General features: G+C 46.2%; 1 protein-coding gene across 3 annotated transcripts; it reads left to right on the top strand.

Annotated features, from left to right (window-relative positions):
* The first annotated feature begins 1,342 nt into the window (after positions 1–1,342).
* SEC24C (SEC24 homolog C, COPII coat complex component) lies at positions 1,343–22,081 on the top strand. Of its 3 annotated transcripts, XM_003408902.4 has the most exons (23): positions 1,343–1,469; positions 3,268–3,470; positions 5,994–6,129; positions 11,662–11,837; positions 12,046–12,417; positions 12,756–12,892; positions 15,447–15,558; positions 15,791–15,918; positions 17,024–17,162; positions 17,379–17,494; positions 17,669–17,793; positions 17,932–18,123; positions 18,332–18,425; positions 18,641–18,757; positions 19,064–19,234; positions 19,723–19,819; positions 19,922–20,067; positions 20,269–20,407; positions 20,553–20,671; positions 20,769–20,948; positions 21,181–21,372; positions 21,607–21,696; positions 21,825–22,081. In XM_003408902.4, the coding sequence occupies exons 2-23, from the start codon at positions 3,296–3,298 to the stop codon at positions 21,963–21,965; spliced, it is 3,294 nt and encodes a 1,097-aa protein (XP_003408950.1). In that variant the 5' UTR covers positions 1,343–1,469; positions 3,268–3,295; the 3' UTR covers positions 21,966–22,081. The 3 variants fall into 3 exon arrangements, with proteins under 3 accessions (XP_003408950.1, XP_064125793.1, XP_064125794.1); XM_064269723.1 differs by lacking the exon at positions 21,181–21,372; XM_064269724.1 differs by lacking the exons at positions 1,343–1,469; positions 5,994–6,129 and having other exon boundaries at positions 3,357–3,470.
* Positions 22,082–22,090: the final 9 nt, after the last annotated feature.

Consider the following 22,090-nt stretch of genomic DNA (forward strand, 5'->3'; position numbering starts at 1 on the left):
GATGTGTCTAGGAAACTCCTATGCTTTTGCTTTGGTCCCAATGTGTTGACTTCCCCTGTATTATGTGCTGTCCTTCCCTTCACTGGAGTTGACACTTGTTTACTACATAGTTAGTGACACGGTTAAAATCTTTATGGAAGCAGACTGCCACATCTTTCTCCCACAGAGTGGCCGGTGGGTTCGAACAACCCACTTTTCTGTTAGCAGCTGACTGCTTTAACTGCTGCACACCACGGCTCTGGAACTGATTTAGAGGACTGGTTAAACCACACATTGCTTAGGCCCACCTCCAGAGTTTCTGATTCAGTGTCTAGGGTGGATCTGAAATTTGCATTTCTAAGAAGTTCCCAGGTGTAACTGATGCTGTTGGTCCCAGGATCACATTTTCAGAACCAGTGATCTTGACTATAAACTCTACAGGACAATCTACTTGTTTACTAAAGCATGTTCAATGCCAAATAGTTGCCAGCAGAGACTATATATGCAATGAATTTTTTTTTTCAGTTAATGAACCACTCTGTGCCTGAGAATAACTAGTATCTACTGTCAACAACATGAGAGCAAAGATTTTGTTTTGTTCAATACTCTTTCTACAACACCAAGAACGTGGCTCGGCACACAACAGTGCTCAAAAAGTAATTATTAAAAAAATAAACAGCTGTAAGTTATAAATGATGTCATGTATATGAAAAAAAGTGTGCAAATATTAGCGACAATTATTGTTATTCATTACACTAGGTAATAATTAATCGAGAACTGTGGCTCTTGCAACAGACTCAGACCTTTACTAAACTCTTACTGTCAGTAACTTGCCTAACTGAATCAACAAGCTATTAGATGGGCACTGTTGTTATTAGCGCCACTTTTCAGATGAAGGAAACTGAGGGCCAGAGAGATTAAGTTGCCAAAGCTAGCGAACTGCAAAGCCACAATTCGAACACACGCGGCCTGAAAGCAGCGTTAGTGCTCTTTGCCACCATACATTCAGCAAATGCTACGACCAACAAAGGTCACGGGTGAAAACAACCTCGAAGACGGGAACATGGGGCCAGGGGCCAGGGGTCAGAAGGAAGTCGGGATTCAGCAGGAACACAAGATCAGAGGTCACCAATACGTCACAGGAGGATAGAGGGGGCGTCCCCAAGGATAGTCCGACCCATCCTTCTCAATCGGATTTCAGCCGGTGAGGCCAGAAAGTGACAAAGATACCCGAAAAAAATAAATAAGCAGAAATGAATAAAAATCCTCAGATTCTCTAGGCGGCGGCCATGCTGGAAATGAGGAGAGGAGCATGCGCAGCATCCGGGTTCCCGAGCGCGCACCTAGTGCAGACGTGGCAGACGGAGCGGCCAAGCTCTCCAGCGTGGGGGCGGCACTTCCGGGGACGACGCGACAGCCCCCTCGGAACCGGAAGTGGAGCCTGGGAGCCTTGACGTTAGGAACGTAGTCGGACCTGGATCTGGAGCCGGGTGAGGAGTGGCATCGGGTGGTTGGTGGGTAGGAAAGCAGCATAGAGGCCGAGGTATCACTGGCCAGATCGGGGCCCCGTCTGAGAAAGAAGGGAGGAGTCCGGGGGCAGAACCCAGGAAGAGACCCTCACCTCACGCATCCACAATCCAGGATCAGCTCTGGACCCTCCCTTCGCCTCCCGGCCCAGATTCCGGCTCGCGTTTCCTGTCCCCAGCTTGTTGAAGGGCGCAGGACGTTCGGTCCCCAGGCTTAATGGACCAGCGATGTCTCTCATCGTGGCCCGAGAAGCTGGCTTGGCCCCTCGGTCTTGATCTCCAGCACTGCTAGCCACCACCTCCACAGTTCGACTACTTCCAGAGTTCTAGGAAGCCTGCCCCGCCCCCTTAGGTTGTCATCCTCGACTGCTTTCAGGATGGAGTTGAGACTTGAGCTTGACTCTAAATGCTTGGTGTGTTTAAGAAGAGGGGGTAGATGTTGCTTTGTCGAAAGCCTGTGTCCTACTCCAGCCTCGACTTTTTATTTCCTGGGCTTTTTATTGTCCCCCTCCACTAACTTTAGGGGAGGGGAGCATCTGTCAAGATCAGTGTCAGTGACCTGTGCAAGGTTCAGAATTTGGAAGAACAGATCCTGAGATGGCTAAGGAGGCCCTGTCGAGGAGCAGCTTAGCTTTTCTATGGTCGAGATGGCCCTTCCTAGCAAAGGGGAGAGGTCCATTGTTCCACTGCAGCAGCTGTGAGTTCTGCTGCATCCTGGGCCCCTTCCGTCTATGGGATAGTTGGAAGTGGTGAGACTCTTTAAAGTAGATGTCATCAGACAGTCCTCTTCTTTGAAGGATCCTAGTAAGGCTCTCTCATTCATTCCTCTGTCTCTAGGCAAGACTAATAATTTTGGAGGTGGCCAAGATATATGACAAGCATATAAGGAGAGCAGAAGCAGAGAGTTGGCACTGCCTCAGGTGGCGTTTCATCCATTGTGCACGTTGCCATGAGTCCAGGTGACTGGATGGCAGCTAACAACAACTCTGAAGGATAAGATGAATGATTTTTTTGATGAACTATAACTTTGTCACTGATTCTATAGGTTATTGTGAAGAAGTTTTTGTTCCTGGCCTGCACTCAGCTCTAATCTGGTACCTTGCTTGAGTTTTCAGAAGTCCTTTACATTTAGGGAATTTGATGTTTCAGTTGTAATGTGCATATACTCTTTTGATGAGAAAACTAGGAATGGAGTAGGAGTAGCATTTGGATTATTACAGTTTAACCAAAGAATGTCATTTCTCTAATCAGTTAGTGTAAAATTTGTCTTTCCAAGGGAAGGGAATTACACTGGTCTGTTTTAGACTTGTAGCCTGGTGTTTAAAAAGACTGGCACTCTCTAGGGTACTCACTGTTTGTGGAATGAATGGATGCTAAAGTGAATGAATGGAAAGTAGGAGCATTGTTTCATTTACCTGTAATATCACAGTAGTTCATCAGCCCCAGGACTCTTCGTGTGACTACACACTAGAAATCATACCACTGGGGAATGGAGGCTGCTGCTCCATTCCAGTGGCCTTATCTGAAGTTGAAATTTATACCCTCTTGGTAGTGACAAAGCATGGGGTTCAGAGTAACAAAATCCTTGCTCCCAGGTGGTAATATGGGTACTGGCTGGGGCAGAAAATTACTAAGATCCTGTACTGTGGGAACGATTCCTGATAAAGTCAGTTCTTTTTGTCTCTACTTCCTACCCCAAATGGTTGCTTTCTTTTTAGAAAGTTGGTTTGGACTAATTCCCTTCTTCTCTCTTATTTTATAGGTGATACTGAGTCGGGGATGCTCTCATAATGAATGTCAACCAGTCAGCTCCTCCTTTGCCGCCATATGGGCAGCCCCAGTCTGTCTACCCAGGATATCATCAGTCCAGCTATGGTGGGCAACCAGGGTCCACGGTCCCCCCAGTCCCCTATGGAACCTCCTATAATGGCCCAGTACCAGGCTATCAGCAAACACCTCCCCCAGGTATGTATGTATTTCTAAGTTTCTTTTGAGCTGTGGAAGGGAATCATGAATCTGGTTCTCTGTCACTGAGATCCCTGTGGGCAGTCTGCCCTTCCCTGTTTTTATCATAGGATGACTGTTTCTGGTTCAAACTTAAGCATCTAGTGGAAGCATATCTTCCTGGTTTAGTGGCAGCTCACTTCTGGTGGGTATCACCCCGAGGTGCAGCCTCATTCTGGTCAGAACTGGATGAAAGGGTTGTGGTCCCAGCTCCTCCAGAGACTGTGGCCAGGACTATTTCATATTGTTCTAAAGTCTTCCTGAAATCACTTGTTCCTTGTGTATTGAGAATGCCTTTCAGTGGACAGAAGGTTCTATAAATGACTCTTGGAGCTAGTTCATGGAGGAAAAGTGTGGTGTTCATGGAGGAAAAGTGTGGTGTACATGTTCCTGATTTTTGATGCCTCTCATATCTTTCTGCTGATAGCATTCCTTTTCCTTTGCTTGTGTTTCCTTTGGTTCTTAGGTGCCCTGTAATTTCAGGACAATAGAAGAAGACTAACCTGGTGCTGCCCTTAGGATCAGTGTTTGGCTTTTATTTTACTTCTTCAAGGAAGGGCGGCTAGTACTTTACAAACTATCTAAAGGGGCTTCTTGGAAGAAGCAGGATCTTTAGTTAGGCTAATTGAGGACTTATTGTGTGCCCGCAAACTTTTTATATTTTTACTTTTAAGAGAGTAAATTCTGTAAAGGAATATGGGAAAAACAAGATACCAAGGAGGCATAGTAAGATCTAGGAAATGAATAAGGTATTACTATTTTAATTATAACTTTGAAAAAGTTATTCATGAGGTGGTGAGATTAGGTCTCATTTCTGTAAAAAATCTTTACCGTGGGTTGGGACTTTGGCTGGTCAGAGTCCACCTCTGCTCTCCCAAGTCCTGGCTTATCGTGATGGAGTTTGGCATTGCCTCAAGAGGCAGCTTTGTTATTGACAAGAAAACACAGCAAAAGTGATGGTGCCATGCTGTCTCATTAGCAGGAGAGCAGCTAGGAGTACATAAAAAAAAAAAAAAAAAAAAACCCACTGCTGTCGAGTCGATTCCGACTCATAGCGACCCTACAGGACAGAGTAGAACTGCCCCATAGTTTCCAAGGAGTGCCGGGCGGATTTGAACTGCTGACCTCTTGGTTAGCAGCCATAGCCCTTAACCACTATACCACCAGGGTTTCCGAGGAGTACATAGCAAGGTGTATATAAGTTTTTGTATGAGAGACTGACTTGATTTGTAAACTTTCACTTAAAGTACAGTAAATAAAAAAAAGAAAAAGAAAAAAAATGATGGTGCCAAGTAGCTAGTTTTCTTCTGGTGTTTCACCTGGGAAGGACAGTCAGGGGTAGTATGCAGCGGATGGTTGGGGTAGTAGAAGTAGCTTGATGGGAACTCTGAGGAGTGGAAAGGATGAGCACAGCTTTTGTGCAAAGAATGGAGTAAAGCTTTTGTGAGAAGACAGGTGGCAGCACTAATGGGAGGGTAGGCCAACTGTCCTGACTTCAGCCTATGGGAAACACTTTCCTGAGCCATGTGCTGTTGGCCTCCTCACTTGGAGGTGGATGAAGAGGGTATGATTAGAGAAAGAATGTATAAAGAAGAAGGTGACAGAATAGTCTACCCAGGAGATGCCTCCTTTGCAACCTAGTTCAGTATATTACTTAATCATCTTCTGTGCACCTTTCTTATTTGTGCTTTAAGTCTCTGAGTTCTGGAGCAGAGTCCTTTCCTTAAAAGAATTGACTTTTTGTCAAGCTTAGGAAAATTAGGCTGTCTTGGATCGAGTGGCAGAGTGATCACAGGAAGGCCCTACATTCTTGGGGCTCTGGCTCCAGCTTCAACTCCTAGTATACCTGTCTCGGAGAGTGGAGGCTCTCTGACTGGGCATCCCTGTTGAGAATACTACTGTAGCTAGAGTTGTATGTTGATGGTATCATTTTACTATGAAGCTGTGGTATTGGGCCAGTGAAGGTCTGTCAGTTGCTGAGTATATTTATTCCAATTTTACGTTCCAGAACTGGGGAAATAACCACAGGATGGGTTTGGGGACCCATGGTACCCACTGTGAGATGGACTTGAGCTAAAACTCCATTGATAACCTGAGCTCCATAAGCCCCTACTCTGGCTGGTGGACCACAGTGACATTTTGGGTCTCTTGGGATTTTTTGGGGGGGATTAGTGTCAGTTTAGAGCTAGTGCCTAGTACTCTCCAAAAAGTCTGATTATTTTTTTCCCCCAGTGCATAGTCTCCCTGGTAAAAGACCACAGGTCACTTTGGGGAAGACAGGGAGAAAGATTAGCAGTATAAATTTTTGGAAGTATAGCAGGGTCCTTCTCAAGGGGACCTGGCCTCCCCTTCATTCAAGGGATTGTGAGTCTATAAACTGGCTCATCTGGGAATTGATTGAGGGGCCGTGACTCTCTGCAATCCTGGCTAAGGTGGAGGAGAAAATTATTTTCCAGTCACTTAGTTTTTGTCCTTTACCCTCAGGTGTGTCGAGAGCCCCACCTTCCTCAGGGGCACCTCCAGCCTCAACAGCACAGGCCCCCGGTGGCCAGGCTGCATACGGTCAGTTTGGCCAGGGAGATGTGCAGAATGGGCCAAGCTCCACTGTTCAGATGCAGAGGTATGTACTTGGGTCACGTAAAATCAGTCCGATGAAGCTACAGGATTAGGAGTGTGTGAGGGTCTGTTTCCTTGTCTTCTTTTCCACTGCATTGCCCATGGATCCCTTTTTCTTGTCCTTCCTCTCTTTATATTTTCTGTTTCTCTTTTTTTTCCCCAGGTTGCAGGTTGCAGGTGCTGCTGATGCCCAGCCCTCTGGTTTATTGACCCAGCTTAGTGCCTGGGTTCTTTTGTATGTTCTTCCTTTCTCTGAACTTGAGGTTTTTCCCTTGACTAGACATACATCTTCAATAGTTGTCGTGGCTCCTACTAAGACTACGTTAAAGGTGAAGCAGGAAGAGGGAACCTTAGGATTATTTGTGTCTTTTCTGGCTTTCTCTCTTTCTCTAGATCAGGTACTTAGTTGGAGTGAGTGATTAAGTTTGGGCAAGGCCTATTAAGAAAGGAAAGCTATCTAAAGGAAAACCACATAAATGATGAAAACGTAGGTGGTGCATGGGTCAACTAACCTGTCTTAGCATGGAAGTCCATTAAAGGAGGGAGGTCATCTCTAGTGGAGTGTTGTGGTTTTTTGTTTTTTTTTTTTAAACAAAGAATAAATAATAACTGTGGGTGGGGGGGGGAGTGTGGTAATGGAAGATCACTTTCTAACACTTTTATTGCGTGTCCAGAATATACATTATAAGCAGTGAATGTAAGCCTGGAGGAGGAGCTTGGGAAGCTCTCTCTACCCTTGTGTATTGGGAACTGTGACAAGCAGTACAGGGAATTCATTCATTTGCTCAAAAATACTTACTTTGCTCAATTATGTGCTGGACATTGTTCTAAAAGTTGAGGATAAAGCAGTAAATCAGAGACCAAGTCTCTGTCTTCATGAAGCTTACATTCTAGAGGAGTACACAAAAGATAGTAAGTAGAAAAATATACATAAAATAAGACAGGGTGGGGATCTAGGGGATGACTGGTGATGAGGTAGAGAGCTGTTTTACATATGCTGGTCAAGGAAGGCCTCAGAGAAGTGATGAAGCAAGCCATGCAAAGATCTGAGGAAGAGTGTCTTAGGTAGAAGGAACAGCAGGTGCAAAGGCCCTGAGGCAGCAATTAATTTCTTGGGTATGAAGAAAAGCAAGGCGGCCAGTGTGGCTAGAGCAGAGTGGAGAGTGAAAGAGAAGTGGTAGAAAAACAACCAGGGACCATATCATGTAGTACTTTGAAAGCCATAAAAAGAAGTTTAAATTTGATTTTAGTAGCAATGAGAAGCCATTGGAGGGTTTTAAATTGGGAAGTAACATAGTGCCATTTGTTCATTCATTCATTTATTTAATTGATTGATCAATCTTTTCATTGTAGTATAAAATATACAAAAAATAAAAGAGAAATACAAAAAACGTATGGCTTAGTGAATTATTATAAAGTGAACCCCCTTGTAACTACAACCTAGATGAAGAAATAGAAAAACAGGGAGAAATAGAATTGTCACCTACCCCAAAACCTGTTCCCTGTGTCCCAACTCGGTCACAACCCTCTCCCTTCCCCACAAAATAACCATTGTCCATGCTTTCTAGGAGCCACTTTCTGTGTTTAAAAAATCATTTACACGTGAATGTACATCCCTAGATGCTATAGATTAGTTTTACCCACTTTAAAAAAAACTTGGTGTGTCTTTCAGGTCTATAGATGGTCCCCCTCTATCCCTTTTGTTTACTCTTTATCTGTTGAAACACCCAAGTTTCTTACAGTCTGGATTTTCCTGGTTCCATATTCACGTTACAGTTCAACATGTTCCTCTTCCCTCTGTATTTCCTACAAATTGGCAGCTGGATACAGAGACTTAGGTTCGATCCCTGTGACAAGACTATGGGTAGTGTGGGTCCAGACAGTGGGAGGCATGTAAATATCTGTCTCTCTCTGTGATGTTAGCAGTCATTGATGCCTATATATATTAATTTGTTGAGTTTACAAAGCAGCGATATTTTGTTTCTTTTTCATCTGTTAGTTTGAATACTATTATAAAGAGACAGTTTTCCCTGTCATTTGGCTACCTACCAGTTGAGCAATTCATATAGGAAATGTAGGATGAATGCTTGATTCTTTACCTCGCCAGTTTTCAAGGGAGTGAATTGGTCCCCTGTCATCTGCTGAAGGTGACCAATTCTTCTTTTTAATATTATTACAAATGTATGGATTTAAACTAGTTCATGGGTTTCAGTCCGTAGCAATTAGTATCATTATTGAAATTCAAAGTGTCCCTTCTTTGACCAATGGAAACCTCTTCCTGTTGAGCCTTGAGTCCTTTCACGTGACCCTGGTAGTCTTTAGGTATGGTGATCTTCATTTGTATTTTCTGATTACTGAGGAGATTGTGCAGCTTTTTAGTACCTTCTTTCACTGTCTGTATCTCTACTTTCGTTAATTGTCTATTACAGTTTTTGTCAATGTTTTCAACTGGGTTATCTTTTTCTTATTGATTAGTAGGAGTTCTTCATATATTCTGGATACTATTTTATATGTAAATGTATTTTCCACACTCATACGTTTTAAGCCCCAGACCTGGAATTAGCCTTTTCTCCAATAAGTCTTTTTTTTTTTTTAAGTCTTGTGTTTCAAGACTGTAATTTGGTTGCTAGATAATGTTCAGTCCTACTGAATTTGTCATTGTTTCTAGGCTTTTTCAGTGAACAAAGCTAAGAAATTCATATGTTCATATATTAGAGATAAAATACCTCATTAGTTTATATTGGTGCTTCCAATTCAAATTCGAGACTATAGAGCCTTTACTTAACCTCTTTCCTATTACATCTGTATCTCTTCTCCCACACTGAGAATCATGGTTCTCAAGAACAGTGAGGAAGATGGGATTAGGATATTGGAATATACCACAATTTCTCACTTACTCTACCCCTTACTACACACAACAGTCTCAGTACAGTACTATCACTGTCACCAGTGCGAATACTGAAGACATTTAAAAAAGTTATTTTGCATATGCTTTCCCCATTCTCTCATAATTAAAAACATTTATTTAAAAAGAGATCGCATTGCTGATTCAAGAGTAGAAATACAGAGGTGGCGCAGTGGTTAAAAGCTCGGCTGCTAACCAGAAGGTCAGCAGCTCAAACCCAGCAGCCGCTCCTCGGAAGCCCTGTGGAGCAGTTCTATTCTGTCCTGTAGGGTTGCTGTGAGTTGAAATCGACTCCATGGCAACGGATTTTATTTATTTACTTAGTTTCATTAGAAGGCTATTGTAGTAGTTCAGGTAAGAGATGATCTTGGGTTGGTTCAGGATGGTAGCAGTAGATGTGAGAAGTAGTCAGATTTGGGATACATTTTGAAGATAGAGTCAATAGAGTTGGATGTGAGTTAAGAGAGAAAGAGGGATTATCAATTATCTCTTAGCCTCTTGGCTTAATCAGCTGAGTAAATGGTAGTGCAATTTACTGAACGAGGAATACTTGAGAAGGAGCAGATTTTGGAGGTGAAATGAAGAGTTTTATTTTGGACATTATGAGTTTAAAACAGCTATTAGCTATCCAAGTGGTGATGTTGAGTAGGCAGCTGGATATACAGATTTGCAGCTCAGAGACGATGACGTCAGAACTGGAGATACACATTTGGGAGTCCTCAGTGTAGAGATAATATTTAAAGCCAGGGGGCTGGATGAAATCACTTAGAGAGAGAGCATTGAGAGTAAAGATTAGAATTGAGGACTGAACCTTAGAGCTTACGAACATTTAAAAGGAAGAAAGAGGAGGAGCCATCAAAAGACAATGAAAAAGAGCAGTGTGAAGTAGGAGTTAAGCCAGGAGAGTTTGGTGTCCTGAAATCAGAACTGACCATTGGATTTGGCAAGGTCAACATCATTGACAAATATATGGTTTCAGTATTTTTATACTATGAATGACAAAAAATGCAGAGCCCTACCAAGAGCTTGGGGAGATAAGGCTCATGATCTAATAAGTGGATAGTGTGAAGAAAGTTGTACTAAGAAAATACTAGTTGAATGAATGAAAAGTGTTAAAATGCACGGATAATAGAGGCTGAGAAAAATATAAAGTACCAATTATATAGTTAAGACAACATGGCAGGAAGTATAAATCAGAAGTTTCATTGTAATATTCTTAACAACTACTGTTATGACTGATTCATTCCTGAAATCTCAGGCACTTGTTATGTATAATGCCCTAAGTTGTAGATTGTTCAACAATCTGCAGTAATATCACCATAAAACACTAGTGCAATGGCATGTAGATGATACGCAATGATTTTGTATTTATATTTGAATATGCATCTGATATTATAGGAGTGTCCAACATAGCTATCCAAGAACAAAGCTTTGTTAGATATTAGTTCCAGCTGGAAGGCTACCTGGTTTGTGTCCTGTTTCTTTAGTCCTTTTCTAGTAGAGTTAGATGATACAACCTTGCTTGCTGAAAGTAAAGAGGACTTGAAGCACTTTCTGATGAAGATCAACAACTACAGCCTTCAATATGGATTACAGCTCAACATAAAGAAAGCAGAAATCCTCACAACTGGACCAATAAGCAACATCATGATAAATGTAGAGAATATTGAAGATGTCAAGGATTTCATATTACATGAATCCACAGTCAAAAGCCCATGGAAGCAGCAGTCAATCATTCACATTGGTATAGAATGCCAAACTCAGCTGACCTGCTCCCCTGATCTCACAGATTTTTGTGACACCTTTCCTAGGATAAAGTGATAAATACTGTGTATGATTGGTCCCACTTCTATGAAGTGCCTGTAATGTGCGTGCTGTGCGCACCTTCCCTTCAACTCCTTCACTGATGTGGTTTGCCAACAAAGGACTGAGGCCAAAAAAGCAAAACCCATTGCTGTCCAGTCAATTCAGACTCATAGCAACCATATAGGACAGAGTAGAACTGCCCCATAGGATTTCCAAGGCTGTAACCTTTACGAAGTAGACTGCCACATCTTTCTCCTGTGAAGTGGCTGGTGGGTTCAAACCACCAGCCTTCTGGTTAGCAGCTGAGCGCTTACCTACCGCACCATCAGGATGGAGGCAGAGGAGGTGATAATTTATCCAGCAGAGTAAATAGTATTTGATATGAGGGTGCTCGGCATACGTTTGTAGAATGAACTTAGTGGAAAACAGAGTTTGCCATGAATAATCATGGTGTAGATAATGAAGAATTTAATTTATCCACAAATGTACAAAAGTATGAAGCCATAACAGAGTCCAGGATAGGAGTAAACCAAACTAAAAAAACCAAACCTGTTGCCTTCCAGTCGATTCCAATTCATAGCAACCCTGTAGGAACTCTATAGGACAGAGTAGAACTGCCCCATGGGGTTTCCAGGGAGCGCCTGATGGATTTAAACTGTTGACCTTTTGGTTAGCAGCCGAACTCTTAACCACTATGCCACCAGGGTTTCTGGATAGGAGTAAGATTCTGTAAAACAAAATGGCTTCTTGTATGATGTGGAGCTCCTACCAACTTTCAAGGGTGCCACAGCCCAGTAGTCACCTTTGCTTTCCTTCTCTTCTTAGGCACCCTGGATCTCAGCCATTCGGGTCAGCCCCACTGGCCCCTGTGGTCAGCCAGCCAACTGTGCTTCAGCCCTACGGCCCTCCTCCGACAAGTACACAGGTGACTGCTCAGCTGGCAGGAATGCAGATCAGTGGTGCTGCGGCCCCAGCCCCTCCCCCTGGAGGGCTGGGCTATGGTGAGTAGTTGTGACCGCAGGAATGTTACTGTCCCCTTCTTTTCAGAGCCATTGGGCTCTGGGGCGAATACCAGTGCTTTATTTCCTTGCTTTTGAGCCTCAGAGGATGGGATAGCTACAGCTGCCCCTCTTGGTGGAAGGGGAAGTAATTTACTGATCAAGGAGGGAGGATGACTAGGATCCTGACTCTACCTCTTCTACTTCTCAGGCCCACCAACATCGCTGGCCTCAGCCTCAGGAAGCTTCCCTAACTCTGGTCTGTATGGCTCCTATCCTCAGGGCCAGGCTCCTCCCCTTAGCCTGGCCCAGGGTCATCCTGGGGCTCAGCCTCCCCAGCGATTTGCCCCACCACAGGCTTCCAGTTTCACACCTCCAGCTTCAGGAGGGCCTCGGATGCCTTCAGTGACTGGTCCACTCCTGCCTGGGCAGGGTTTTGGGGGCCCCTCTGTGAGCCAGCCCAACCATGTGTCCTCACCTCCTCCTCCTCAAGCCCTGCCTCCTGGCACCCAGATGACTGGGCCACCAGGACCACCGCCACCTATGCACTCCTCCCAGCCAGGCTATCAGCTGCAACAAAATGGTGAGTCTTTCCCTAGGTTTGTTCTGCTAGGAGCCAAAGGCTTTAGCTATTCACTTGTTGTTTTTTGATTTTTTTGTTTTTTAGGATTGCTTGCTAAACGGTAAACTTGATGGACAGTTTCAGGGTATAATTATTATTAGGATGTGGCGTTAATAAGATGAGTAGTTCAATAGTGTGGTCCTTCTCTGAAATGGCTTCTCCAGGCATTACTCTACCTCATAATTCTATGTTTATAGGAATCTAGACACTTCCTTAGAAGTCTAGTCTTTTCCCTAAGGTCTTAAGAGAAGAGATGGAAAGGATTTTGGGTTCATGAACCTTTTGCTCTTGTCTCTCAGGTTCCTTTGGACCAGTCCGGGGCCCTCAGCCCAACTATGGAAGTCCTTACCCTGGAGCACCCACCTTTGGCAGCCAGCCAGGGCCTCCCCAACCACTGCCTCCTAAGCGCCTGGATCCTGATGCCATCCCAAGCCCTGTAAGTAGATACTTAAGTGGTTCTGGGGAAAGAGTTTGAGTCTGCCAGATGAATGGGTCAACCTAGAAGGGATGTTTGCCTAGTATTTTCTGATTATTTTCCCTTTTCATTCATCTTGTAGGCATAAAACCTAAAATGTAATTTTTTTGAACTGACCTTGAGGAATCTTTGGGGAACCGTTTTACTCCATAGCAGGGCAGGAAAGGAAGGGAACCAAGAGAAATCGCCAGTGACAGTAACTCTGGGCTGAATGCTGTGTTCTGTCATTATTGGACATATCATGGTAACCTCTGCCCTTCTATGGAGTACTGGCTAGTCCAGGTCTTGTCTGCCTCAGACCTAGAAGGACAGCATTCTTCCTAATGGGTAAAGCAGGCGGGAAGTCTCTGGTGTTAGGTGTTAAGAGAAGGAACCTCGCTGGTTTCTCTCTGCCCCCACTTGGGCAGTGTTTTAGGAGGCAGTCCCCATTACTTTTGGTTGCTGTGTGGATGGGGAAGTGATCTACAGTTCGCAAGGGCAATGTGTGTTTAAAATTCCTGTGGGGAAGCTGCCTCTTCCCAGAAAGAGGGTGAATCTCACCCTCTGAAGCAGCGGAATCCTTCGATACTCCTTATCATACTCGGAATAGAGGCGGAGCTATACTCCTAAGTGGGGGTTACTTTATAGTTCTGTCTGCAACATTTGCTATGTCAGTTACCTCACCATGCTTAGCCATTGTCATATTCCATCCTGTTCTCTTCCCTCTTCCTTTGGGGGAGCTACCATGGTGAGGGAGCCTGTTGGCTAAGGAGAACCCAGGAGGATTAAGCAGTCCTTTCCTTCTTTCAGTGAGAAGGAGCATCTCGTTGGATGTGAGGGGAGGGTTTTTTCAGCATAAAGATAGTCCATAGCATGGGAAATTTGGCCTTTTGGAGAGAACATCCCTCTACTTTAAGGCTTCTCCAGTTCAGCCCCTGTCTGTATGATCCCTGCTTGTTTCCTGTTTGCTCCCTTTCCTTATCTTTCTACATCATAGTCTGAGCCATCAAAGCCTCTGTGTTGGGCCATAAAGACTTGGAATTTCAGATCCAGTGGGGCCTAATTTCAGCAGTATGAGCTGGGCTCCAGCTGTTCCTGTCTAACCCATTAGGGTTAAGAGAAGTAACATCTGCTTCTTGTTCTTTTGTCTCCCTCCCTGTATTCCCCTGCTGCCTTTATGTTAAAACACTAAAAGCAACTCAATGAGCTGCCTCCTCAGCAGAAAACCAGGCACAGAATAGATCCTGATGCCATTCCTAGTCCAGTAAGTGCAGGGGGTGGGGGTGTGTGTGCGTGCCATCCCTGTGTTAGTGCCACCCATGCATGCCTGTGACCTCATCTTCACCTCATCCACCATGTCCATCCTTCTCCATGCTCTTTCCTTTGCCCTTCTGGACCCTTGCCTTTACAAGCTAGAAGGTTGTGCATGCCTCCAGTCACCCAGTAATGACGAGGTAGCAAGCTGTTAGCAATGGTTTACGTAGGGGCGGTAGGAGATCCGGCTTTAAGGGGCGGGGGCCAGGTGGCATGTTAAGCTTTGGTTTTAGTCCTGCTGGCTCTTCCAGGAGCCTGCATGTGACTTGTGAGGGAATAAGACAAAGCGGAGCAGTAGACCCTCCCACTTTGGGTTTGATTCGTCCACAGCTGGTTGTGGAGAGACATTTGGGTAGGTGGCTACTAATGTACATGTTCATGGTATCCCGAAATGACATTTCTTACAGGAGAAGGGACTGCTAGTTTGGGAAAGTGTGGGCCACTTTCTCATCTGGAGAGTCTGACTATATTTCTAAGCTTCAACCCCTTCTGCTATGAGATGTGGAGTATTGTTCTCCCTTTACTTTCTCTGGTTTTACTAAAGCCATCTGGAAGTAAGTAACTGACTGGAATTCACCAGCCTGCACAAGGGTTTGATTAACAGCTTTACAAGTGCTTTTGTTTTTCTTCGCTGGATATGTCAAGATGTGGGGGACTGAGGATTGGGTACTTATCCTCTCCCTGCACACATACACATGGATGCTTACCTGACCGTAAGGCAGCATCTGCTTCCTCACCTTACCTGATCATTTCTGGTCGTTTTAGCCTCTCCTCACCCTGTCCCTTGTACTTTCATTGAGTGTAGAGCCATTCCGGGTAGATTCATTTTCACACGGTTACTGTTGTCTGTTTTCCTCCTCTTAGAATATGTCTTCAGGAGAAGAGGGGGAAGGCTTGATGGGGGAGGGGAGTGTTGAAAGTTTATGATTAGAGCTGGAGCTTTCCTGGAGTGGAGGGTGATTACTATTGATTGGGAGTTGGGGGCAGTTCATAAAGCAGTCCATTCTCAGTGTTGCCTGCCCAGCATTTTGCTGCTGGCGCTAGAGTGGAAGATTGGCATTGTACCATCCTACATGATCTCCAGAAGGAGAGCAGGCCTGGTGCATGAGATGCTCTTTGGCGAATTATTAGTTTCTGTGCTGCAGCTCCAGTCTTTCTTTCTCCTGGGATCTGACGCTTCCTTTTCTTCTGTCATCTCACTCACTTCATTTCTTCCCTGCAGATTCAGGTCATTGAGGATGACAGGAACAACCGGGGTTCAGAGCCATTTGTTACTGGAGTACGGGGGCAGGTGCCACCTTTAGTCACCACCAACTTTCTGGTGAAAGACCAAGGTGAGAAGAACATCAGCTTCTACTGTGGAGGCTTTTTCTCCAAGATTATCAACTTGTTGGTGGGGCTTTAGTCAGTCTTTAACCAGAGACCAGTCCTCCATTGGTCTTTGGGGGAAAAAAAGCCACCACCAGCTCTAGCATTTTTGAGAGTGATGGAGTGGATCAGCAGTGGAAGACGGGTGTCTGTAGGGGATTCTGTCATCTGACTCAGGTCTTCTGCCTTCTCCTTTAGGGAATGCAAGTCCCCGATACATCCGATGCACATCCTATAATATCCCTTGCACATCTGACATGGCTAAGCAGGCTCAGGTGCCCCTGGCAGCCGTCATCAAGCCTCTGGCAAGGCTGCCCCCAGAGGAGGTGAGTCAGTGAAGGGGCTGGAGTATAACAGAAGGGAAGGAGGGAGGGGAATAAGGGTTCTGCTGGATGTGATTCCAGCCATCACAATGGAAGTTTTGTTTGGGCAGGAGGGGAGAGTATCTTCAGTAGTTTTCTATCCCAGGGCCCGCATCTGGAGGGGACAGTAGAGATGAAAGCAAAAGTCCAAGGAATTGCTGGGTGGGAGCAGGGGCCAACCTAGAGGGGAGGAGACAGCTGGCATGAGGAGTTTCGCATAGCATGATTATCTTCAGATGGTTAGAAACATTCTATTTTTTCTTATATGCTGTCCTATCATCCCGGATAGGTTAGGGATATTAGAATAGCATATGAGAAAAAAAGTAGATGAGAAGCCAGTCGTCCTTCCCTCCCCTGTCACCCCAATACCTGAAATCGTGAAAAGAGAGAGGGCTAGGCAGCAGCTCATGTTCATGCCTAGTTCTTCCAGTTTAGGATGCGATTCTCTATAACTGAAAGCTCAAGGCGCACATTGCATCCTGCTGTCCTCTCTGTTTTGCTTTGTGTTTGCTCTTTCTCTCTTACTGGGTCCCAATGGGGATGGTTGGACACTTGGGTCCTGATCCCTTATCTGTAGGGTGACATCTACCTGGGGTATCAGTAGGTGCCACAGAAACTCAAGGATGAGGGAAGACAAGTGTCATAGATACTTGGTTGGGGAAGGAAGCAGGAGTCAAGATCCCTAGGGCAAGAGTGAAGGGGATTAGAGACAGGGCCAGAAACAAGAATCTTAGGTAATCTTTGGCCTTCTCTTCCTATATCATCCAGCCCCTGGCATGGTATGGCCAGTTTCATAGTCCCTCCTCTCTTTCAAGGAGAACTGCAGTTCTGGGGATGGGGGGTAGGGAGACGGAGTTACAGGATTTAGACTTTTAGGGACGTTTTCCTGTGACCAGGACCCTCATCACTTGTCCTCATTTCCCCTTCACCAGTGTACTCCCTCCCCAAGGCAGAATATCTGAGCCATGCCCCTTCTCCCTCCAGGTTGTTACTTCTCATCTGTTGCCACATGTCTGAACCCACTGTAGCTTTCCCTCCATGTCTGAGACCCGCCCCCTTTGCTCCTTAGGCTTCTCCGTACGTCGTGGACCATGGAGAATCTGGCCCTTTGCGCTGCAATCGCTGCAAAGCATACATGTGTTCCTTCATGCAGTTCATCGAGGGAGGGAGGCGCTTCCAGTGCTGCTTTTGCAGCTGTATCAATGATGGTATGTTCAAGGAGGCTGGGATTAGGGGGGTGGGGGGGTCTTGACTACATCTTCATTGCTCTCTTTCTCGTTAGATAGGTGAGGGTCCATTTTTCAGGAGTTGGGGAAGTAGGGCACACATGGGGAAGTGGAGGCAATGGAGTGAACTCAGCCAGGGCCAGACTTACTAAGATTGAGAGTGAACCTTTGAGTAACACACTGCCATACTCCCCACAGTTCCCCCCCAGTATTTTCAACACCTGGATCATACCGGCAAACGTGTGGATGCTTATGAACGTCCTGAGCTATCTCTGGGTTCTTATGAATTCCTGGCCACTGTAGATTACTGCAAGGTGAGGGCAGGTAGCATGGGGAGGAACAGTGGGTGGAGGATAATGAGACAGCTAAGAACTGCTGTTATCATTTCCCTCCCCTCACCCCTTCCTTGTCCCCTTTGATACTGACTTCTCTCCAGGCAACTAATATCCTTACCAGTACCCCTCTCCGAACATTTCCTTCCTCTGCAGAATAACAAGTTCCCCAGTCCTCCTGCCTTCATCTTCATGATTGACGTCTCCTACAATGCCATCAGGAGTGGTCTTGTTAGGCTCCTCTGTGAGGAGCTCAAGTCACTGTTAGACTTTCTACCTAGGTGAGAGTTATGGAGCTGAGGTGCTTCCTTTGGGTAATGATGGGGTGTCTGGGTTGATTGAGAAGATGGAGCCTGATGTCGTGAAGTTGGGGGTGGTGGAAAAGGTGGCAAGACTGGGTAACACTGTCACCTTTACAGGGAGGGTGGGGCCGAAGAGTCTGCAATCCGTGTTGGATTTGTCACCTATAATAAGGTGCTCCACTTCTACAACGTGAAGAGCTCACTGGCTCAGCCACAGATGATGGTTGTATCTGATGTGGCTGACATGTTTGTGCCACTGCTGGATGGCTTCCTGGTCAATGTCAATGAGTCCCGGACAGTCATCACCAGGTAAGAACTAAATTGTGAATGGGGGCAAAGATGGGGTGGAGTGGGTACAACCACAGAAGGCTAGGGAGTTGAACAGAGGCTCAATAGATGGACAGGAGCTGAGGCTTAGGAGTTTTCAGAGTCTGGGGACCAAGTGACTCTTCAGGGAATTGAAAAGTGAGGAATCTGGACAGCAATTTTGATTGTCTCCCAACACTTATCTCTTCAGTTTATTGGATCAGATTCCAGAAATGTTTGCAGACACAAGGGAGACGGAGACAGTATTTGCCCCAGTTATCCAGGCTGGGATGGAGGCTCTGAAGGTAAGACTGGAGTCCCTAGAAGTCTTCCCTGCTTCACTTCTCTCAGACCATTTTACCCACTGGGATACAACCCCAGTTTCTTTAGTGATTATTGACTGTCCAGCGAGTCCGCCTGTCTGTCATAGTTGGCTCTGAATAAATGAAGACAGAAGGGATGAATGAATAATGGATGAGTAAAGGAAAGAGTGAACAAGTAGTCTTCTCTTCTTTCCTAGGCTGCTGAATGTGCAGGGAAGCTGTTTCTGTTCCACACATCCCTGCCCATTGCAGAGGCACCAGGAAAACTGAAGAACAGGGATGACAGGAAGTTAATCAACACAGACAAGGAGAAGGTGTGGGTTGGAAAGTGGGGGGAGGATGAACCTGTTACAGAGGAAGGTGGTGACTCCTCACAATGCCAAACTCTTGCCTTTTATGAGGGGAACTGGGACCAGACACCCCGTCATTTCACATGTCACATGTGTGACTCCCAACCTTCTTCATTGCTCCCACACCTCTCTATCCTATCTCATCCCCAAAGCCCTTGGTCAACCATCGCAAACTCCCTGGAGGCCGGGCTGAAGTCTTACAAGTATTTGTCCCATACTGCATAGAGGGTGGAGCCGAGATATCGGAATATTTTCTTCTGTTCCTCCCAGACTCTCTTCCAGCCTCAGACAGGTGCCTATCAGTCCCTGGCCAAGCAGTGTGTGGCCCAAGGCTGCTGTGTAGACCTCTTCCTCTTCCCTAACCAGTATGTGGACGTGGCCACGCTCTCCGTGGTGCCCCAGCTCACTGGTGGCTCTGTCTACAAATATGCTTGCTTTCAGGTATGGCACGGGACTCTGGGTGGCAGGTGGCAGCAGAGCTGGGAATGCCTGCCTATGTGTGGAGTGACTTTCTGTTGACTCACTGATAGGAACAGTCTTTAAGGAGAAGACTATTTAGTGTAAAGAAGAGAGCCACAAGAGTGTGGTGGTTAGGAACATGGGACCTGGAATCGGTCTTGGGTTGATATTCTGGCAGTATGGTGATAATGTGTCACTTACTAGTGATATGACCTAGGAGAAATTACGGTCACTCTGTAAAGCGAGATTTTAATACTTTTTACTGAGGATTTGCCATCAGAATTAAATAAGATACATGTAAAGCACTTAGTGTGGTACCTTGCCCGTGATCAGTGCTTACAAGCTGTCATCATCGTCAACATCATCATTATCATTGTCACTATTATTACTGCTAAGCAGGCCTGTAGAATGGAGGGGGTGCAGGGAGATCGTCTGTGTTGTGATGTGACTCTGGGCCTGCGGGGCTGCAGGTGGAGAGTGACCAGGAACGGTTTCTGAGTGACCTGCGACGGGATGTGCAGAAGGTCGTTGGCTTTGATGCTGTGATGCGGGTCCGGACAAGCACGGGTCAGTCCTGGTTGGAGAAAAGCAGGTGGGGGGCTAAATCTGGGAGGGAGACACATGGCATCTGTCATCCTTTTAGCCCTGACCCTGTCTGTGTGGCCTCAGGTATCCGTGCTGTAGATTTCTTTGGAGCTTTCTTCATGAGCAACACAACAGATGTGGAGCTGGCTGGGCTGGATGTGGACAAGACAGTGACCGTGGAGTTCAAGCATGATGATCGGCTTAATGAGGAGAGCGGAGCCCTTCTGCAGGTGGCAGGCGGGAGGCAGGGCCCAGGGAGGAAGTGTCACTTCACTGGTTATGAATAGGCTGCAGGGAAGAGAGTGGCGGGTGGGTAGAGACGGCTGGAAGACGAGGCTAGGGAAGGGATGGCTTGTGTCTTTCCTCTAGTTTACTCTTAACAATAGAGCAAAGGGGCAATTTCTCAGAGCCCCCCTTTTCCCTTCCCCTAGTGTGCCCTGCTCTACACCAGCTGTGCGGGGCAGCGTCGGCTTCGCATCCACAACCTGGCCCTGAACTGCTGCACCCAGCTGGCTGATCTTTATCGAAACTGTGAGACTGACACACTCATCAACTACATGGCCAAGTTTGGTGAGGGAGAGGCAGGGCAGGGTGGGATTGGGGTTGAGAGGAAGGTCCAGGATGGTCAACAGTTCAACATTCCTGGGTAGGTGTGGTGGTGGGAAGGCACACATATTGGGGTAGCTGACTTCTGCTATCTCTCTTTTCCATCCAGCGTACCGGGGGGTCCTAAGCAGTCCTGTGAAGACTGTTCGTGACACTCTCATCACCCAGTGTGCCCAGATCCTGGCCTGTTACCGAAAGAACTGTGCCAGCCCTTCCTCTGCAGGACAGGTGGGGCAAGCCTGTTGGAAGAGGGGCTGTTGAGATGGATTTTGCATTTCGGAGAGATTTCTCATAATCATTGGCTTTATTTTGATAAACTTCTTAGTTGATCCTGCCTGAGTGCATGAAGCTACTCCCAGTTTACCTGAACTGTGTGTTGAAGAGCGATGTCCTACAGCCTGGAGCTGAAGTCACCACTGATGACCGTGCCTATGTCCGACAGCTGGTTACCTCTATGGATGTGGCTGAGACCAACGTCTTCTTCTACCCTCGGCTCCTACCGTTGGTGCGATTGAGGGTTGTAGTGTGAGATACTGCATGACAAAGGGGCACCTTAGAGGAGGAGAAGGGGAAGGACATACCTTATCTGATACAATTTTCATATTGAGACAGCTACTGAGACCCCAGAAGGAGTGGTCTCTAGGGACTTTGTTTTCTGGGGAAAAAAATTCTTTTTTGGTGCGGACAGACTGGTTTCATGGTCCTTAGTAATCCTTTGCCCCACTCCTTCTGTCTAGACGAAGTCTCCCATTGAGAATACCACTGAACCACCAGCAGTTCGAGCATCTGAGGAGCGTCTAAGCAACGGGGATATATATTTGCTGGAGAATGGGCTCAACCTTTTCCTCTGGGTGGGAGCAAGTGTCCAGCAGGGTGTTGTCCAGAGCCTCTTCAGTGTCTCCTCCTTCAGTCATATCACCAGTGGCTTGGTGAGGGCAGGGAGTCAAGGAGAATGTGGGTTTGGAAGGGCATGTTGTGATAAGAGTGGGAGCCAATAAAGCCAGCCTGGTAGTACCTTGAAATATCAGAGAATGTAACTCAGGGAACACTTAGGGGGAAGGGAGGGTGCCGTATTCCCAGATATGATACGTAAATCTCTGCTGCCTCATCTTAACTGGACTCAAGAGTACCTTACCCAGGGATAAATAAATTTTGTGTTTCAGAGTGTTCTGCCAGTTCTGGATAATCCACTGTCCAAGAAGGTGCGAGGCCTCATTGATAGCTTAAGGGCACAGAGATCCCGATACATGAAGGTAACCCCGGATTTCTCTTGTCAAGTCCTCCGCTGGAAGGGGGTTGGGAGTGAGTGACTGGGTAGTGGGGTTTCAGGACGCGTTACTTCCCTCTGGCCCTACCTCATGACCCTGCATTCTGGCCGTAGCTGATCGTGGTGAAACAGGAGGACAAGCTGGAGACGCTGTTCAAGCATTTCCTGGTGGAAGACAAGAGCCTGAGTGGGGGAGCATCCTATGTAGACTTTCTCTGTCACATGCACAAGGAGATTCGGCAGCTCCTGAGCTAGAACAAGTGGGTAAATGGCATAGGCTCTCAGGCCAGCTTCCACAAAGTACCCCAGATGGCAGAGAAATGGGGACAGTTCCATATCTTATGTCATGTAAGCTGAAGCCACCTCAGTCTCTTTGGGGG

This window comes from Loxodonta africana, chromosome 16, assembly GCF_030014295.1.
Source record: "Loxodonta africana isolate mLoxAfr1 chromosome 16, mLoxAfr1.hap2, whole genome shotgun sequence".
NCBI classification, from domain to species: domain Eukaryota; kingdom Metazoa; phylum Chordata; class Mammalia; order Proboscidea; family Elephantidae; genus Loxodonta; species Loxodonta africana.